General features: G+C 33.9%; 1 protein-coding gene across 1 annotated transcript; it reads left to right on the forward strand.

Moving 5' to 3' along the window:
- Positions 1-3015: 3015 nt before the first annotated feature.
- Positions 3016-6476, forward strand: LOC141390870 (uncharacterized). Its single transcript, XM_073963811.1, has 2 exons — positions 3016-3374; positions 3437-6476. The coding sequence occupies exons 1-2, from the start codon at positions 3091-3093 to the stop codon at positions 3747-3749; spliced, it is 597 nt and encodes a 198-aa protein (XP_073819912.1). The 5' UTR covers positions 3016-3090; the 3' UTR covers positions 3750-6476.
- Positions 6477-20072: the final 13596 nt, after the last annotated feature.

Below are 20072 nucleotides of genomic sequence, written 5' to 3' on the forward strand. Positions count from 1 at the left end.
TTTTTTTTTATGATTTTGCTGTGAAATGGAACTAAAGAAAATTGCAGTGAAAATTCTCTATAATATTGTCCTTTATGATATTTTCGTAGGTTTCATTTCACTGACTGTATCGTCTTAAACTTATATATCTCAAAAATGGTACTACCTAGAAAAAACTTACGAATGCCAATCTTGTAGAGAATTTTAGCAGCTATAAGATTTTTTTCTAGTCCCATATCGATAAGACTTGCCGTTTTCAAACAAATCGCGAAAACTTAAAAACTTTGGCCGTGATTTATTTAAAAATCCCTGCAGCGATTATTTCTTAGTTTTGGATTTTTCTCATCTATGAACATTGCTGTTTCAGAACCCGCAGAAATTCCCAGTTGTAAGCTCCTTTCATTTAACGTTGGTTCACGAGCACCGTGATAGTGTACCCTCAGCCGTTAGGCTAATGATAAAAATGTACCTCAGCGAAATAATGATTTGACGAAACCCGCGTCAAACAATTTGGAGTTGATTTATTCCAGTTTATCCGAACAGATCAATAGATTTGGTCCAAATTTTGGATCTCCCAATATTTTATCCAAACTTTAAGTCATATCGGTCCACTCCTTGGACATTTTCCCCGCAAGACTTCAAAAAGTTTCCCTATAATCTTGAGCACAATAACTCTCGAAAGTCCAAATCGATTTTTGTGAGACATAGATTAGGTTTGAATATGGATTATATCGATCAACTCTTTCAGGTTCCTCCAACACAAATTTTCAATTATCCGATTTGACCGAAACTTTGAACGTCCTAAAATTACTTCCTTACGTACATATATCAGGACCAAGAGAGTCAATTCGGGACAACATCTTCGGATACAGTGATATCGTATTTTTCGTGAGTAAGTCCATGGTTATGTCAGGAGTGGTCCAAAAGCTCTAAATCTTACGGCGACTAACTAAATTGACGGCTTGACACCATAACTATCAAAAGGAATGACTTCCAAAATGGACTATATCAGTCGATTCTTTAAGGTATCTTCTGTACAAAAGTGCAAAACATTTGGGCTTTCTTTAAGCCAAATTTTTGAGCACAACATAAGCATTTATCCGCAACGCCAACAATCGTGAAATTGTATACCCCAAATATTATCCATATTATCTGAAACTTCCTGGATATACAATTAATAGAAAAATTTTTGGCTATGTAGCCCGTATTCGATTCGATATTAAAGTTTCAACTCACACAGGCTGTCACTTTTTAATTGTTTTCCGGAAAACAAAAGTTATGAATTTTCATAAGTTTGCCTCTGCTGTGCCAACAGAAGTGATTGGTCTTTGGAAAGTTTTTAATGTCATCGAGTCCATAAACTTCTAGTCGTACAATTCAGATATTAATAAGTGGCAGCAACAACCATTGAGGTATCAGATGGAGTTTTTCGACTTAACCCATTTTTTCAGGACTATCAAACAGTACTGCGTGTTGGATTCGGAGTCTATGAGTCGTTGATTGTATCGCCCGGCTCTTGATAAAAATGTTTTCTTTTTTAATGTAATTTTCTGAGTTTTTAGTTGGATTTTACGGACTCTATCGCTTTTGGTAAAATAGTAAAGTTTTGGTGTCATTAAAGAAAATTATTTTCTTGCAATAATAAAAAAACTAATTTTAATGGGACTGAAATTAGTGTGTGATATCTGGATATGTACTTTAAAGAAGAAAAGGCTTTCGGGCCGAACTGTTTATATCTTCCAACCACTGTATATCTCTATTTGACATATTCGCGATTGCAATCCCTGTATTCGAAGGTGGATCTATTTTCACCACTTTTTGCTTGGAGGTTCTCCCACAAAAGGATTTCCAAAATCCATTTTACTTACGATATTTTTAAAAATTATGCTAATTGCCTTGAATTATAGAAAATCTTTCGAAAGCTATTTTCTGTGGGATTTAGAACCCAAAATGCCAAATAAGAGGTAATGTAATTGCTTCAATTCCGTTGGAGAATTTGGTTAAACTTCACTTTCAATTCTATACATCCAAGGACTAACATTCCAAATTTCAATCTTGCTTCTAAAATATTGTGATCTCTCTATTGAATGTATATACTTTGTGGATATATTGCATATACATACATAAAATCAACTAAAAAATCTTTAAAATAGCTCTATGTAACCATACACAACATTTTTAATTTTCATGATTTTTGGTCAAGTTGGGCCCCCCCCGAAATGAAATCCTGCGTACGTCCCTGCTTCATTGGGATATAAATGAGATAGCTTACAGTTATTTTTAGATACATATGTTATTGTTGTTATATGTCTATCGTATTCTTTACTAAATGGTGACTGGATACGATACAAATGGGATAACAATGCAATTGTTATTGTATATTAGACAAATGTCGCATTTTTACAGAAAATTAGACACCAAAAAGATCCTCATTTATAAAATTAGATAAAACTCACTTCCAATTGCTGGCAGGGATATATAGTGTAAACACCCCTTAAGTCGATGGTCAGACTAGCACGATTTCAACATGGCGACGTCAAGTTTATAGGCGAGGGGTATGAAGTAGTGAAACCCATGTACATGGTTTTCTGTGTTTGTTGTGTTGCCTCTTCTTGTTGTTCATTGCAAGATTTTTTCTTCCATTTTCTTTCATTGTGATTTTCTCAAGATAACGTTAACAACGAAACAAGCATAAAAAGATTTAACAAAAACATTTTTTTAATGAAATAGACAAGATTTAGCTATTACTATTAATTTAATTATTAATGTTAATTATTTTGTGTTGTTGTTTAGTTTATTTATATATGTTTGCTTTGTTTTTTGCTATGAGAAACACAACAAATGCGAAGAGTAAAATAAAGGGACACGAAAAAATCTTAAATTTCACGTTAACGTGTGTGGACACTAACGAAACTTGAAAAGAAATTTTAACGAAATTGGTTTCAAGAAACCTTGCTAGTCTGACCATCGACTAACAATACGCAATGTATTAGGTATGTACCTAAAATGTTCAATTATAATCCGGTAACATTTACATTTACTGTCAAAAAACGTCTACGAATTGTTGATAAACAAATGTGAAAATTAATAATTAAATGCAGAGCGAGCATAATGAAAAAAACATGGGTTAAACGTGAACACATTTACTACGTCCCTTTTTACAAACAGAAGTCGAAAATGTTATTACTGGGAATAATTTTTCTTGGCATAGTTTTCTTTGTTTATCAAGCAGTTTCAATTAATCATTTACCCAATGCTTTGGAAGGCACTATGAGAGATTTAAGAAAGAGACATAAGCAGATGCAGGAGTCATTAGGACGTAAACAAACCGACGATTCAGAGGAAGGAAAGGCTGGCTCCATCACTTCCCAAGATGTAGGCATTAAAATAATAAGGTTAGCATTGAAACGCAATGTAGTAATGACCAAATAATAACAAATAACTCCTTTTATTTCAGAGGAATAAGACTTTTCGATTACGACTCATACAAACCAAATTTTGAGGGTAAATTTCGTTGCCTGGATGGTGCTTTAGAAATACTTTTTGAACGTGTAAACGACGACTTCTGCGATTGTGCTGATGGCAGTGACGAACCGAGTACCAACGCCTGTATAAATGGCAAGTTCTTTTGCAAATATCAAAAGCGACATATAACGGGAAGAGGGCTAGACGTATATGTTCCTAGTAGCCGAATTAACGATGGAATTTGTGATTGCTGTGACGGCAGCGACGAATGGCTTAAAAATACATGCAAAAATACTTGTCTCTAATAGCATTTTGGGGTGCACTTATTGTACATACATTAGTTATAGTAAATAATTTTTAATTAATACAATAAGGTTTGTCTCACTAAAACGTAATAACAATCTTATTTGGATACCATTCCCATAGTATGCAGCTTTTGAAGAGGACAACAGTTTAGTACACAAACATGTAATATGTATATAATACCTTCTATGTAGAACTGCTGTCGCCGTCAACCTCTCGGATCTCATTGGCATGCTTGGAGTCTTAATTTCGACGATATTTATTTTTTGAGTTTACTAATCTCGGATCGGCACGAAGGGAAATTTTCAGAAATTCTGGGTCCTGTATCTTGGGAAGTACGGATTTTCCCGATAAATGCTATATATACATGCTGTGTTCCAGAACCTGAAAGAAGCTACTACTTTTTACTACGATAACATTTTTTCCTTTATGTTATCGGAAAAAATAGTAAAAATTAGTAGATTCTTGCAGTACTGGAACAGACCACATGTGTTGCGTATATTAAAAGCAACAAATCCAGGATTACGCATTAATTCAATTGTTGTATCCGTTACAATTCTTTAAAATGTAATATTTTTGGTCTGTTCCTTTACTTCAGAAAATGGCAGCAAAAGTTGTAAACTGCTCCCATATGAATTGTATTGTGTCTGAAGTAAAGGAACGCTTTTCGAGTAAAAAGTGGTAAAACTTGAAGATTCTTGAACGTAAAGGAACAGAGCTTTTGTTTTGTGTCAAGGGGTTTTATGAACAGAGAGCTTTCGACAAGTTGTTTCTGTACTTTGTTGTGGATGGGATAACAACAACAATATTGACTGATCCTTGAAAACAAAAGCAACAACGGGATATCATTAAAAATTTTAGTGTTATCGGTTTCAATTAGCTGTACTTTTGGCTTAAACTTGTTTTTTGCGGCATGGTAGTGTCATTTTCTGAAGAATTTGGATTTGATATCCTAACAGGGTTGCCATCACCTACCACTTTTCCCATGGTGTGGGGAAAATATCATTATACACTCAAATCAAAATTTTTTCCCTTATATAATCAGCCTTATTACGGTTGATTTGTATTATGAATATATTCGTCCTTAAAAGCTAAAATATCAAATTTTAAAGAATTCTTTTGGTAAAAAATTAATAGAATTGTAAACTTTTAATCCAGAAGAAAAACCAACCCTACAGTTTTTACAATCAAAATAATTGGTTGGCGTAGACGTTTTTGTAGTCATTGGCGTAGTCGTAAAACCGGTTGGTTGATCTCTACCCACCGCTGGCGAAAAAATTTATTCTAAAAATAAGAGGGAGAGTGCATACATTTCTAAGAATTTGTTATAAACAAAAGAAATAACTTAAGTTGCGCGAACATTTTTGCGGTAATTCATGAGACGGAAATTTTTAATGGAGTGGATTCCAGTTGGAGTCCATGTCGAAAGCTGAACTAGTGATGGGAAGGCAACAAAAAACCTTTAGGATGATGAAGCAAAATCAGATGCGCTTGGATTAATTGGAGAACGGAGAAAGTAAACTCAAATGTGATTGAATTTAATGGAAACTTTTTTTAATTTGTGTTTATACTAGCAAAATGCCCGCTACTTCGTATGCGGAAAGGGAATAATATACAAATAAACAATATTTAATACGAAGATGGTGGACACTGAAAATTTTAATTGATATTAAATTTTATTTAAATACAATTCGAATACCTTTAGTTCGAAATTCCAAAAATACCTTATCGCACCGCTACACATCAACAGCAACCCACATTTTAAACTTCCGTCGACGTTTTATTAGAACCGTACGGCTATTTTGATGATTTATCCACATTTTCCAACCGAAGTAGCTGTTATTTCGGAATTTGTGATATCAAAATCTAGGAAACCTTTATTCAAAAAAATTTACTTAATTCGCACGTTTTCTCCTATATAACGCACCTGGCCGCTATATAACAGTTAATTTTTTTGAGGCATTTTAATTTAGGCCTTTTTGTTCTCAGGGGCTAAAAACCTGCTTGTAACCCAACCTTTACACATGCCAGTGAATACATACACAATATTTTACTACCACAATAACATTTTTTGAATTGTCGACTCCACTGGCACTAGATTTTTCATGCCAGCAAAATTTTGAGCTGGCTGCCAATGATATGTCGAAAATGAAAAAAGAGTTGCCGAGACTATTTTTTAATCCATGTACATTTTTGTTTCTTATAAGAATGCAAAGATTTAATGCATATTTTCAAAAAGATTAGGAAACACAAATAATACGTCTTGGCAGCTGCAATATATTAGTGGTTAGTAAAGACATAATTTTGATGTTTTTCATGCAAATATAGGTTGATAAATAATTTCCCCTCTGGGATTATACAATATTGAAAAGGCGGCAATACCAGATTCATTATGTTTATGACTGAAAACAATCTTTTTAAAACGAAATAAAATAAAAATAGTAAAATATGTTGTGAATTGTGTTTCAAATCTGAAATATAATGCAATTTTGTGTGTGATATGCGGCTTAAAATAATTTTGGAATTGAACTTGCACTGGCATGTGTAAACACACAAGAAAACTGCATGCCAGTCGAACACATTTTCGGCATTTTCGAGTATAATACATGTACTCAATTGGCACCAATTTACTGGCATGTGTAACGGAAGTGTAAAACAATAGTCACATAGATAAACGTTTTCAAATACACTTTCTAAAATGTCAAAAATAAAAAAATGTTCAAAAGATACGTTTGACTTTTTGATTTCAGTGCATTATTTAGAAACATGAAAGCAATAGTACACTTTTTAAAGGGGAGTACACACTAATAGTCAAAACTGACAGTCAACGTACTTTTAGGACAATTTTCCGGCAAATAACAACTTTTATTTAGCTAAAAACGTTTGAAATACAATATTTACGGTATTATTTAGAGATTACAAAAGAAATTTTTCAGTTAGGCTTTGATATTCACGAAATAGACCTCGATGACTGTCAGTTTTGCTTGTCAATGTGTACTATACTTAAAGCCCATGGTATTACATGTAGAAACATTTCATATATTTTAAAGGTGGATTTTCATAAACATTCTGCTCCAATCTCAACAGTGATCCTCATAACAAAATTCATTTACCAGTTCACTCAATACTTCAATATGTAGTTGGTATTATTATTACTTCTAGTAAATTTATTGTACTATCACCTCTAACAGTGAACTTAACAAATAAAAATTAAATCAGAATTCCACTTCTGTTCCTTAGCCCAATACCATATTTATTGCACTTTCGTACTTTTCGCATACTAATTATATAATTCCAGCTTCACCCAAAACCAAATTTAGTACCATCATGTACATTTCGTATTTTCAACACCAACTCAATAATTCAGTCTTTAGTAGCGACCTTTATACCTACTTCCAGAATTTGTATACATTTCAAAAACTACTTATCTAAACATCAACATAGACCCTAATACAAAAATTCGAAATTCCAACTATATCCCTTTATGCAACATCAAAACGGTACCAAATTCTGTACTTATAATAGCTATAAGATTAAAAAACTACATCCCTTATTCAAAACTATATCCCTCCATATCTCAATCCTCCACTCCAACAGTAATCTTGATTCCAAATTTCAGGATTTCAGCTTTATTCATTTTCCCAAAACCAAAATGTACCAAATTTGGTACCATTTAGTACTTTTCGTACACATAAGTACGATATTCACAAAACTAATCAATGCTACACCCAAACAGTAATCTTAATTCTAAATGTCAGGATCCTAGCTCTATCCGTTCACCCAAAACCAAATTTCGTACGCAATAAGTACGACTTTCCAAAACTACCTCAATCCTGTACTCCAACAGCAATCTTATTTTCAAATTTCAGAATCTCTATCCTTTCAATCAAATCAAAATAGTACCAAATTTAATACCTTTTAAGTACGAATTTCCAAAAAGACCTCCATATCTCATCCTACACTTCAACAGTAAACCTAATTCCAAATTTCAGGATTCCAGCTCTCCGTTAACCCAAATCCAAATTGTACCAAATTTAGTACCCTTTAGTATTTTTCGTACACATAAGTACGAATTTCCAAAGCGACCTCAAGCCTACACTTCAACAGTAGTTTTTCGCTAAAAAGGCATCATTTCAAAAACTGAGAAGCCAATTGATAATTCCCTTCGCCGGGATGAAATCATGATATTGGTAGCGATCAGTAAAATTTTGCAACACTGTCAGTTCGTTTTGAAAAACATTACTCTCTGTAATAGAGGGTAATAAATGAAGTTGAGCCAATGGGGGAATACTCCACTCAAACAATCGAAAATGAGATTGAACTTCAACAATAAACAAAACAAACAGTAATCCTTTTTTAAAATTTTAGGTTTGCAGCTCTATCCGTTCACTTAAATCCAAATTGTACCAAATTTAGTACTTTCCGTACACATAGGTACGAATTTCACAAACCGTTTCCTTTTATAAACAAAGCTTTCCAACCTTCATTTCCATACCAAATTCCAAGTTTCTAGCTAAATCCGTTCAAAATATACAATTGGTACTAAATTTAGTACTTTTCGTGCACTAAGAGGTCGAATTTCCCAAAACCCTTTGGTACATCTTTCTAACTCTCCATCAGTTACCCTCATTTCAAATTTCAGAATTCTAGCTCTTCCCGTTTGCCTGACACAAAGGGTACCATATTTAGTACTTTTTGCACCCTTCCAGTTCGAATTTCTAAAAACCCAGCCTTATCTCACCCCTACACACCGACAGCAACCCAAAGTCAAAATTTCAGTCTTCTAGCTTCAGCGGTTTCGTCAGGGCGATGATATACATGTCACTCACTCACTTATCACTAAGCTCTTTTATATATATATATAGATATTTTATATTTTGTATATATATATTTTATATATTTTATATTTTGTATATATATATTTTATATATTTTATAGATTTTATATTTTATAACTATGAAATTCACAAATCTAGATCAATCCTACACTCCAACAGTAATCTTAATTCTGAATTTCAGGATCCTAGCTCTATCCGTTCACTCAAAACAAAATTGTACCAAAGTAGTACAATTTAGTACTTTTCGTACGCAATAAGTATGAAGTATGGAAACTGTTCAATCTTATGTCATGTTCACACGAGCGTTTCAATTACGTTGTTCGCCTGTCGAACGACGTACACGAATTAACCCGTTTCCACGACACCATTCGTAATTAACAGAAACATAAACAAAATATCCTTCATTGTTGTTTCCTTGTTTTCACGAAAATTTGAACCGAAAACTCATAAAATACACATTAAATGAATAGGAAAAGCAATAGACTTTCCTTCAAATGTATCTTCTATATTTAACTACACACATTTCATTCATTTTTTCCATAAATTCTGACGCTTTTTAGGTTATGGGCGAATCGTGGGCGCTATGAACTTTATATTATATATTTGAATACAGGACTATATAGTAGACAACCTGATCATATCCGGAATGCCATATGAAGCTTCTATGACTTCCCCCGATGACGTAATTACAGCTTAAAGTACTCAAAATATGCAATTTTTACAAGATTCATCGTATGTTTTCTATATTTTTTGATATATATTCGCCATTATTATTAAAAAAAAAAACGTTTTGTATCGAGCGTACAACATCTTCTTAATATATTAGTGTCGAAAAACCCGCAAAAAAATATTTGTTTGTATCCGAAAATAACGAAATTCTGGGTAAAACTCGTAAAAACCGATTTCGAGCTATATCTCAAGAACAAGAGCTGATGGAGAAAAACCGTGACCAGATTTGAAAATAGCTCGCCGATTTCATTTAGAAACAACAACAACTTCGGTTGAAACAAAAGTCGTGTTGACCAGTGTTATTTATTATTACTTCCTTTTATAAACACCACTTCCCAACCTTCATTTACAACCCAAATCCAAGTTGTACTAAATATAGTACTTTTCGTTCACATAATTTACGAATTTCCAAACCTATGTCAATTCTACACTCCAACATTAATCTTAATTCCAAATTTCAGGTTTCGAACTTTATCCTTTCACCCAAATCCAGGTTGTAGTAAATTTAGTACCATTTAGTACTTTTCGTACACATAATTACGAATTTCCAAAACTACCCCCATATCTCAATCCTATACTCCCTCAGTAATCTTAATTCCAAATTTCAGGTTTCCAGCTATTTCCGTTAACCCAAATCCAAGTTGTACTAAATATAGTACTTTTTGTTCACATAATTTACGAATTTCCAAACCTATCTCAATTTTACACTCCAACAGTAATCTTAATTCCAAATTTCAGGTGTCGAACTTTATCCGTTCACCCAAATCCAAGTTGTAGTAAATTTAGTACCATTTAGTACTTTTCGTACACATAAGTACGAATTCCCAAAACTACCCCCATATCTCAATCCTATACTCCGTTTGTAATCTTAATTCCAAATTTCAGGTTTCCAGCTCTATCCGTTCACCCAAAGCCAAGTTGTACTACATTTAGTACCATTTAGTACTTCATACACATAAGGACGAATTTCCAAAACTATTTCCTTATATCAACACCACTTTCCAACCTTGACTCCCATACCAAATTTCCATATTCTAGCTTTATCTATTAAGAATATGCAATTGGTACAAAATTTAGTAACTTTTAGTACTTTTCGTACACTTATAGGTCGAATTCCCAAAAACCCGTTGGTACATCTTTCTAACTCTCCATCAGTTACCCTCATTTCAGAATTCTAGCTCTTCCCGTTTGCCTAATACAAAGGGTACCATATTTAGTACCTTTTAGTACTTTTCGTACCCTTCTAGGTAGAATTTCCAAAAACCCAGCCTTATCTCACTCCTACACACCAACAGCAACGCACAGTCAAAATTTCAGCTTTCTAGCTTCAGCGATGATATGCCAGTCAGTCAGTCACTTACTCACTCACTCAGTCATCACTAAGCTCTTTTATATACATATATAGATAATAAAGTTCTTTGTATTATTGTTTTATAGTACGTTTATATAACCGGATTTAACAAACCCACTGGGTTTCAAATGCCAATTTCTTTGCGTATAAGTCAAATAAATCCTCATTAAGAAGGTTAACCCTGCAAAAGGCTATAATATAAACATGGCCTTACACAAATAATAACCCAGTAACAAATTGGAAGTTGTGCATGTGGAGTTATGATTTCACAACATCCTTCGATGCAGTCCACACGGAGTTATGAAAAATGCACTCCGTTGGATACAATTTATAACCACTTGCTTTAGAGATCTTCACAAAAAAAAAAAAACAGTTGGTTGATCCCTACCCGCCGCTGGAGAAATCATTTATTCTAAAAATAAGAGAGAGTGTATACATTTCTAAGAATTTGTTATAAAATAAGGAAATAAAAACTTAAGTTGCGAATATTTTTGCGGTAATTCACGAGACGGAAATTTTTAATGGAGTGGAGGGCATGTCGAAAGCTGAACTAGTGATGGGAAGGCAACATAAAAAACATTTAGGATGATGAAGCAAAATCAGATGGGCTAGGATTAATTGGCGAACGGAGAAAGTAAGCTCAATTGTGATTGAATTTAATGGAAACTTTTTTAATTTGTGTTTATATAATAAAGTTCTTTGTATTATTGTTTTACACAAATAACTAATGAATTTTATTTATTCTGGGATATTTTGCAATGGCTTGCATTTTTATTGCATCTTTAGACTGACTAAAAATGCAATCCGAAGAGTGCCTTTAAATTCAATCCAAAACACTACATAAAAAGCTGTGATTTGGATCGAAAATGGAGTGCATCCTAGCTGTGTGCTGTGGAAGCAAATTTAGTAAATCCCAGCTAGATGTACTCCAACGGCACTTGTACTGTACACTTGTAGTGATTCAACTGCATCCGCGGATGAAAGCTTTTTGCTAGGAATTGATCTGCTTACTAGACTCTGCACCTTTAACAAATGGACTGTGCATGAATATTTCATGTACCCTGCCGTCTACCTAATGCTTTTAGCGCCACCCAGCAAAAAATTTGGAAATTGTGCAATTGGAGTTATGATTTCACAACATCTTTCAATGTAGTCCAACAGAGTTATGAAAAATGCACTCCGTTCGATACATTTTATATGCAGTTACTGTAGAGATCCCTACAGAAAAAACCAGTTGGTTGATCCCTACACATTTCTTCAAAAGATAAACGAGAGTGTATACATTTCGAAGAATTTGTTATAAAATAAAGAAATAACTTAAGTTGCGAACATTTTTGCGGTAAATCACGAGACCAACAACACAAATTATATTCTTGGGGGAGATTTTAATTGTAGGCACCAACATTGGGATTGCCTGAGAAGCAATGTCTGGGGAAACCTTCTATATAATAAACTTCAAACAAGTTCGTGTAATAGTATGTTCCCTCATGGATCTACCCGCAGATCCCAGAAGACAGCCGTCAACATTGGATTTGATTCTGACTGATATACCCGCAAACATATTTTCTTTAAGAACAATAAACGACCTATCATCTGACCACCTTCCGGTAAAAGTAGAATTAAATTTCACAGACACTATTAAAGAGGCAATTCCCAGAAAATTAAGGAACTAATACAATTTAGGAACATCTACAAGCGGAATTGGAAGCGTTTTAGAGACCCCAATGACAGATTACAAATGAATGTACTTAATAAGAAAATCAGTAAGGAATTATCCTATTTCCGAAATAATAACTGCAACAAAATGCTAAATGGCCTGGGTAAAGGTACGTCACCATTCTGGAAAATGTCGAAAGTGATGAAGAAAAAGACAAATATCATTCCATCGCTTAAAATAAATAATAAGCCAATATACACCCAGGAAGAAAAATGTGAAGCTCTTGCGGAAACATTCCTTAAAAACCATAAAATCTCAGAATCTCTGGCGGAAACATTCCTTAAAAACCATAAAATCTCAAAATCTTTTAGCGATCCTAACACAATTTATGAAGTAGACAACGCCGTCAATATTATTAATTTAACGACACCAACAAGCTTTCGTATAACGTCAGTAAAAGCTCTGTTCCTTTACGTACAAGAATCTTCAAGTTTTACTACTTTTTACTCGAAAAGCGTTCCTTTACTTCAGACACAATTCATATGGGAGCAGTTTACAACTTCTACTACTTTTGCCGGTTTTACCATTTTCAAAAGTAAAGGAACATACCAAAATAAAGTCGAGACCATAATTGAACAATTGAAAACCAAAAAGGCCCCAGGTATAGATGGAATTAGCAATAAATGTCTTAAAATGTTGCCTAGAAACGGTATTATTTACCTTAAAAATATATTGAACGCCAGCTTAAAATTGTGCTATTTCCCCGTAGTTGGAAAATATCAAAAATAGTACCAATTCACAAAATTAATAAACCATATGACGATCCAAAATCATATAGGCCTATCAGTCTGCTATCATCTGTTAGTAAAATCTACGAGAAAATTATTCAAGAACAACTCAACGATTTTATTGAAAGAAATAATAGGCCGTTTACATATAACCGGGTTAACCCAGTGGGTCTGGGTTTCAAATGCCATTTCCATTGTGTATACTTCAAATAAATCCTCATAAAGAAGGTTAACCCTGCAAAAAACTATAATATAAACGCCGTATAACATTCTTCCTCAGCAGCAATATGGATTTAGGAGAACAATAAACACCTGCCACCACTTTAAAAAATTAAAAATCTGGTGAAAATGAATTTTCAAAATTCGCTATCTACAGGTATGGTCCTGCTAGATATAAAATCTGCTTTTTATGGAGTATGGAAAAAATTTGGTTTTCCCTTACATATAATTAAAATTATACAGAGTTACATAAAGGGAAGATCATTTGCTGTACACTTTGGAAAATCCAAATCTAGAAAAATTACCATACCAAGTGGATGTCCTCAAGGTTCCTGTTTATCCCCTATCCTGTATAATATATTCACTGCTGATATACCAACTTTAAATGACTGCAATATTTCAATTTTCGCTGATGATACATCAATATTGAGTGCTGGCACTCATTCAAGTATTATTCTATCAAACCTACAAGAGGGCTTAGTCCAACTGAATAAATACTTTACCAAATGGAAAATTCTTGTGAATCCTGATAAAACTCAAGCAATTTATTTCTCAAGGAAACGAAAAGATTGCTTCTTGCCTAAACATCCTCTTCATTTTCTCCATCATCGCATAGAATGGGAAAACAATGTTAAATACAACAAATTAAATTTCGGTGATCACATATCCTATATTATAGATAAAACTAATAAAGTAACTAGGATAATGTATCCACTAATAAACAGAAAATCTGGTTTAAACAAAGAAAACAAAAAGCTAATACTCAAATCCATTTTTTTGCCAATAATGTTTTATTGTGCTCCTCTTTTTTCGTCCATTGCAACTACCCACATCAAGAAGTTACAAGTGGCGCAAAACAAACTACTAAAAATGATACTCGATCTACCTTGGCATTACTCCACCCTAAGGTTGCATACTTTATCAGGATTCCTGCTTGTAAAAGATAAACTAGAAAAATCTAGATCTACGTTTAAACAACGATGCATATCTTCGTGCTATCCCCACATCAATGAACTTGTTTCATAAGGTTTTGTAAATCCAACCCCATTCTGGTCATATATGGTCTGTTCCTTTACTTTGAAAAATGGTAACAGTGGCAAAAAATGGTAAAAGTGGTGAACTGGTCTCATATAAATTGCATGCTTTTTAAGCAAAGGAACACTTTGCGGGTAAAAAGTGGTAAAAACTGGTAACCTCTGGCACGTAAAGGAACACGACTATAACTTATAAGGTTTTTATTATTATTTTTTTCCTTACATATATTATTGAAATGTTAATTATACATGCCTCATAATGTTACAAACAGTAAAATCATAATTAAGCAGAAAAGGAACATTATGTTTGGTTTACATTCGGCGTCTTTTCGTGATTTCGAAGGCGTTTCGTGATTTCGCGCGGAATCAAGCAAAAATTATCATGATTTCGCATACAAAAATGAAATCATCTCACTTCGTGATTTCAGCGAAATCAACATAGAAATCACAGTACACATGATATACAACCCTGTTTTTGCCCGAAAAAGTACCAAAAGTTGCAACACTTTTCACGTATCACAATAAACAAGGTAGATGGTCAATTGCTGCAACAAAAAATTTTAGAATCAAAATTTTTATACAATGCGAAAAAAATGTTAGATTACATTGTTACAATGCAATTTTTCATTGTGTTCTCGTACTTTTTTAATGGTAATGTTAGAAAAAAGAGCGAAATGTCTAAAATTGCTTCCCCATACAAATTTCTTAAAAAATACGGGAACAAAAAAATTACGGAAATTGCAAAAACTGCAGTAAATCAACGTATCAGCTATCGTATTTAGATGATAATGAACAAGTTGCTAGTTTCTACTATGCCAAAATTTTATGGCAGAAAACAAGAGAATAGGGTTTTATTCGGCGCTATTTTTGTTTACAGAGAAGCGCAAGTCTTGCTAGACTTCGGAGTACGGGAACGGGTACTATACACAATTAATACGATATATTGTAGATAATTTTACGATAATTTTCGAAATAAAGTTGTAAAGTTCTATATTGTCGTATATTTTTGATGACTAATTCAATTTACAACAATTTGTTTTGAAAATGCATGTTCGATCAGCTGCGCATATGCATCTACCTTGATCATTGTGATATGTTTGAAATCAACCAAAAATAACCGGGATGTATTTCAGGATTTCGTGAAATCCAGTGGATTTTAGAGCGCAAGTGTAAACTTGGCATTAGATCCTAAACTCTTTATATTCATTTTTAATACTGTAAATCCACACAATGTCATGAATAAATAAATGAAATGAAAATGAAGTTGCAAACATTTTTGCGGTAATTCACGAGATGGAAATTTTTAATGGAGCGGAGTTGGAGTCCATGTCGAAAGCTGAACTAGTGATGGAAAGGCAGCATAAAAAACCTTTTGGGTGATGAAGCAAAATCAGATGCGCTTGGATTAAATTGAGAACGGAGGAAGTAAGCACAAATGTGATTAAATTTAATGGAAACTTTTTTTTAAATTTGTGTTTATATAATAAATTTGTGTTTATATAATAAATATAATAAAGTTCTTTGAGTTCTTGTTCTACACAAATAATAAATGCCTCTTATTTATTTTGGGATATTTCGCAATGGCTTGCATTTTCATTGCATCTTTAGACTGATTAAAAATGCAATCCGAAGAATGAATATAAATTCAATCCAAAGCACTACATCTTAAGCCGTGATTTGGATCGAAAATGGAGTGCATCCTAGCTGTGGAAGCAAAATGGAGTGCATTCTAGCTGCGCGCTCTCTTGTAAAATTCATACAAAGACATAGAACTGTAAAGATTGTACATAGTGCATAATGCAGTTCAATTTTGCTATTAAAGAAAAGAGGGTGTTTGTGTATAACATACAACTAACAGAACACGACGGCAACAAAAACAAGTATAACATAATTTTATGTCACCATATGTAGTGATGTAGTCGTAGGATTGAATTTAAAGGCACACTTCGAATTATGTTTTTAATCAATCTAAAGATGCAGTAAAAATGCAAGCTATTGCGAAATATCCCAGTATAAATAAACTGCATTTAATATTTGTGTAAAACAAGAATACAAAGAACTTTATTATATAAACACAAATTAAAAGAAATTTCCATTAAATTCAATCACAATTAAAGCTGTGTTCCTTTACTTACCTGAGGTTACCATTTTAACCATTTGTTACCATTTTTAACCTGCAAAGCGTTCCTTAACCCCGAAAAGAGTCAAAACTGGAAGCAATTTTAAGGGAACAAAGCTTAAGTGTAATCCAAGCGCAATTGATTTTGCTTCGTCATCCTAAAGGTTTTCTATGTTGCCTTCCCGTCACTAGTTCTGCTTTCGACTCCAACTCCGCTCCATTAAAAATTTCAGTCTCGTAAATTACCACAAAAATGTTCGCAACTTTAATTTGTATTTGTTTATTTTATAACAAATTCTTCGAAATATGTTCACACTTGTTTCTCTTTTGAAGAAATTATGTCGGCAGCGACGGGTAGGGATCAACCAACTGTTTTTGTTTTGTAGGGATCTCTAAAGCAACTGATATAAAATGTATCGAACGGAGTGCATTTTTCATAACTCTGTTGGACTGCATCAAAAGATGTTGTGAAATCATAACTCCAATTGCACAACTTCCAATTTTTTTGTATGATAAACTACCCAGCAAAAGTTTGCATCCGCGGATGCAGTTGAATCACTACAAGTGTACAGTACAAGTGCCGTTGGAGTACATCTTTTTCTATGCATTCACTTATGAATTTTACAAGGGAGCGCGTAGCTAGGATGCTCTCCATTTTGCTTCCACAGCACACAGCTAGGATGCACTCCATATTCGATCCAAATCTCAGCTTTTGATGTATTGTTTTGGATTGAATTTAAAGGCACTCTTCGGATTGCATTTTTAGTCAGTCTAAAGATGCAATAAAAATGCAAGCCGTTGCGAAATATCCCAGAATAAATAAAATGCATTTATTATTTGTGTAAAACAATAATACAAAGAACTTTATTATATAAACACAAATTAAAAAAGTGTCCATTAAATTCAATCACATTTGAGTATACTTTCTCCGTTCTCCAATTAATCCAAGCTAATCTGATTTTGCTTCATTATCCTAAAAGTTTTTTTGTTGCCTTCCCATCACTAGTTCAGCTTTCGACATGGACTCCAACTGGATTCCACTCCATTAAAAGTTTCCCTTTCGTGAATTACCGCAAAAATGTTCGCTAATTAAGTTTTTATTTCTTTATTATATAACAAATTCTTATTTTTAGAATAAATGATTTCGCCAGCGGTGGGTAGGGATCAACCAACTGTTTTTGTTTTTTTTTTGTAGGGATCACTAAATCAGCTGCTTATAAATTGTATCCAACGGAGCGCATTTTTCATAACTCCGTGTGGACTGCATCGAAGGATGTTGTGAAATCATAACTCCACATGCACAACATCCAAAATTTTTTGCTGGGTAGGAATCTAGGTTAGGTTAAAGGATGCGCAGCTGTCATATTGACAGCCACTTCATTCGGAGACCTTGTGGTCCATTGTGTTCATCCTATTGAAATACTGAGAAGAAGATACGGTTATGTAATATAGAATAACACCCAGCGAAAAGTTTGCCTCCAAAGAGTCAGTTAAATGATATGTACAAGTGATTTGGAAGTACATTAAATTATGCATTTTCACTCATGATTTTTACAAGGGAGTGGCCCCGGAAAGAGGCACTCCATTGCACCGCATTTTAACTGAACCTTTGGCACTGCATTTTAACTGACCCTTTGGCATTGCATTTTAACTGACCCTTTGGGTAGAATAGAAGGCAGTCAAGAGCACGTGTTTTGAATAACAAAATAAAATGCATTTATTACACTGCTCAACAAAATTGAAGAAGTTGAATGTTTCAACCGAAGTTGTTGTTGTTTCTAAATGAAATCGGCGAGCTATTTTCAAATCTGGTCACGGTTTTTCTCCATCAGCTCTTGTTCTTGGGATATAGCTCAAAATCGATTTTTACGAGTTTTACCCAGAACTTCGTTATTTTCGGATACAAACAAATATTTTTTGCGGGTTTTTCGACACTAATATATTAAGAAGATATTATACGCTCGATACAAAACGTTTTTTGGAATAATTATGACCAGTGTTATTCGTGTAAAACAAAAATATTAATAACTGTATTAAATTAACACAAATTCCGAAAATACTCTATTGAATTCAATCGCAAACATGTTTGTTTCCTCCGCTCTTCATTTAATCCAAGCTTAAGTGCTTTTGCTTCATCTGCTAAATGGGTTTGATATTGTCTTCCCATCACCAGTTAAGATTTCGACATGTACTCCAACAGCACTCCATTGGGAAATTTTCTTTTCGTGAGTTACCGGAAAAATGTTCACAAATTAAATATTATTTAAGCTGTGTTCCAGAACTAAAAAGTTTTTACAATTTTTACGACTTTTACACATTTTACTCTAAAAAGCGTTCCCGTACACAAAAAAGTTGTAAAATGTTCACTTCTCTTTAAACAAAAATGGCGCTGAATGACGCTCTCTTTAAAAACTTTTTACACGACAAATTTGGGCGAGTAAAAAAAATAGTAACATGGTTGCCGGCGTCTGATTGGCAGATACGCCGACTGTGACATTTGTTCCACTTTTTTGACGTATTTTCCATTTTTCCGTTCCCGAACTATTTCAAAAAACTTGTGTGTGAGAAAAAAATTTTTGCAGTTCTCTCATTTACGAGTTTTACCATTAAAAAGTACGGGATCGAAGCTTTAGTTTGTATTAACAAATGTTTGGAAATGTTAACACGAATATCTCTTTTTGGAAATGTGTTCCGCTGCCTGTAGAGATGTACAAACTGATTTATGTACATGTAGGGATCTCTAACAACTGCTAATAAAATGTAGTGAAAGGAGTGCCTTTTTCACGACTCCGTTTGCACTGCATCCGGATGCTGTTAAATTGTGAGGAATTGGAGTGCCTTTTTCACGACTCCGTTGAACTGCCTCCGGATGTTGTTAAAATGTGACAAATGGAAGTGATTCTTTGGATTGCATCCAAATGCGGTTAAAATGTGAGGAATGGAGTGCCTTTTTTACGACTCCGTTTGAACTGCATAAAAACATGCCGTGAAAGAACTAGTCTACATTGCACTACTTCCAATTTATTTTGCTGGGTATATACTATGGAGAAGATAGATAACGTGTACAGAAGTAGAAAGATATGTATAGGGTTTTGAGAGAGATATTTGAGATTTAGGTTAATTGTTCTCCCTGGAGCCATTTTAGACCTTTGGCGAGATGAAGAAGACTTTTTGGCTCGGTGTGGCAGAAGGTTGACAGGGACTGGATCGTGTGTTCACCCATGGTTCGCAGTCTACGCGTCGTCAGCATTGGACAGCGACATAATAAGTGTTCGATTCTTTCTGTTTCCTCTTCATCTTCGCACAACCTGCAGTAGTCAACTTCATTGTTTCTTTCCCATTTGCAGGACATGTATCTTATTCTACAATGACCCGTGATGATTCCAACCGCTAGTTTCAAGTCGGGTTTGTTCATGGAGAGTAAGGATGTAGTTCTTCGTTTGGAGAGAGTGGGCCAGATTGCCTTGGAAACCTTGCAACCAGGTTCGTGGTGCCAGATCTGGCTCGCATTATCTCGATATTTTTGTTCCAGTTGTCTCATGAAGTGGCATAGAGGTGGCTTGATCGAGTTGTCGACTTCAATGTCGGTTG

This window comes from Musca autumnalis, unplaced genomic scaffold, assembly GCF_047663935.1.
Source record: "Musca autumnalis isolate F117 unplaced genomic scaffold, ASM4766393v1 scaffold_1, whole genome shotgun sequence".
In the NCBI taxonomy this organism is placed as follows: domain Eukaryota; kingdom Metazoa; phylum Arthropoda; class Insecta; order Diptera; family Muscidae; genus Musca; species Musca autumnalis.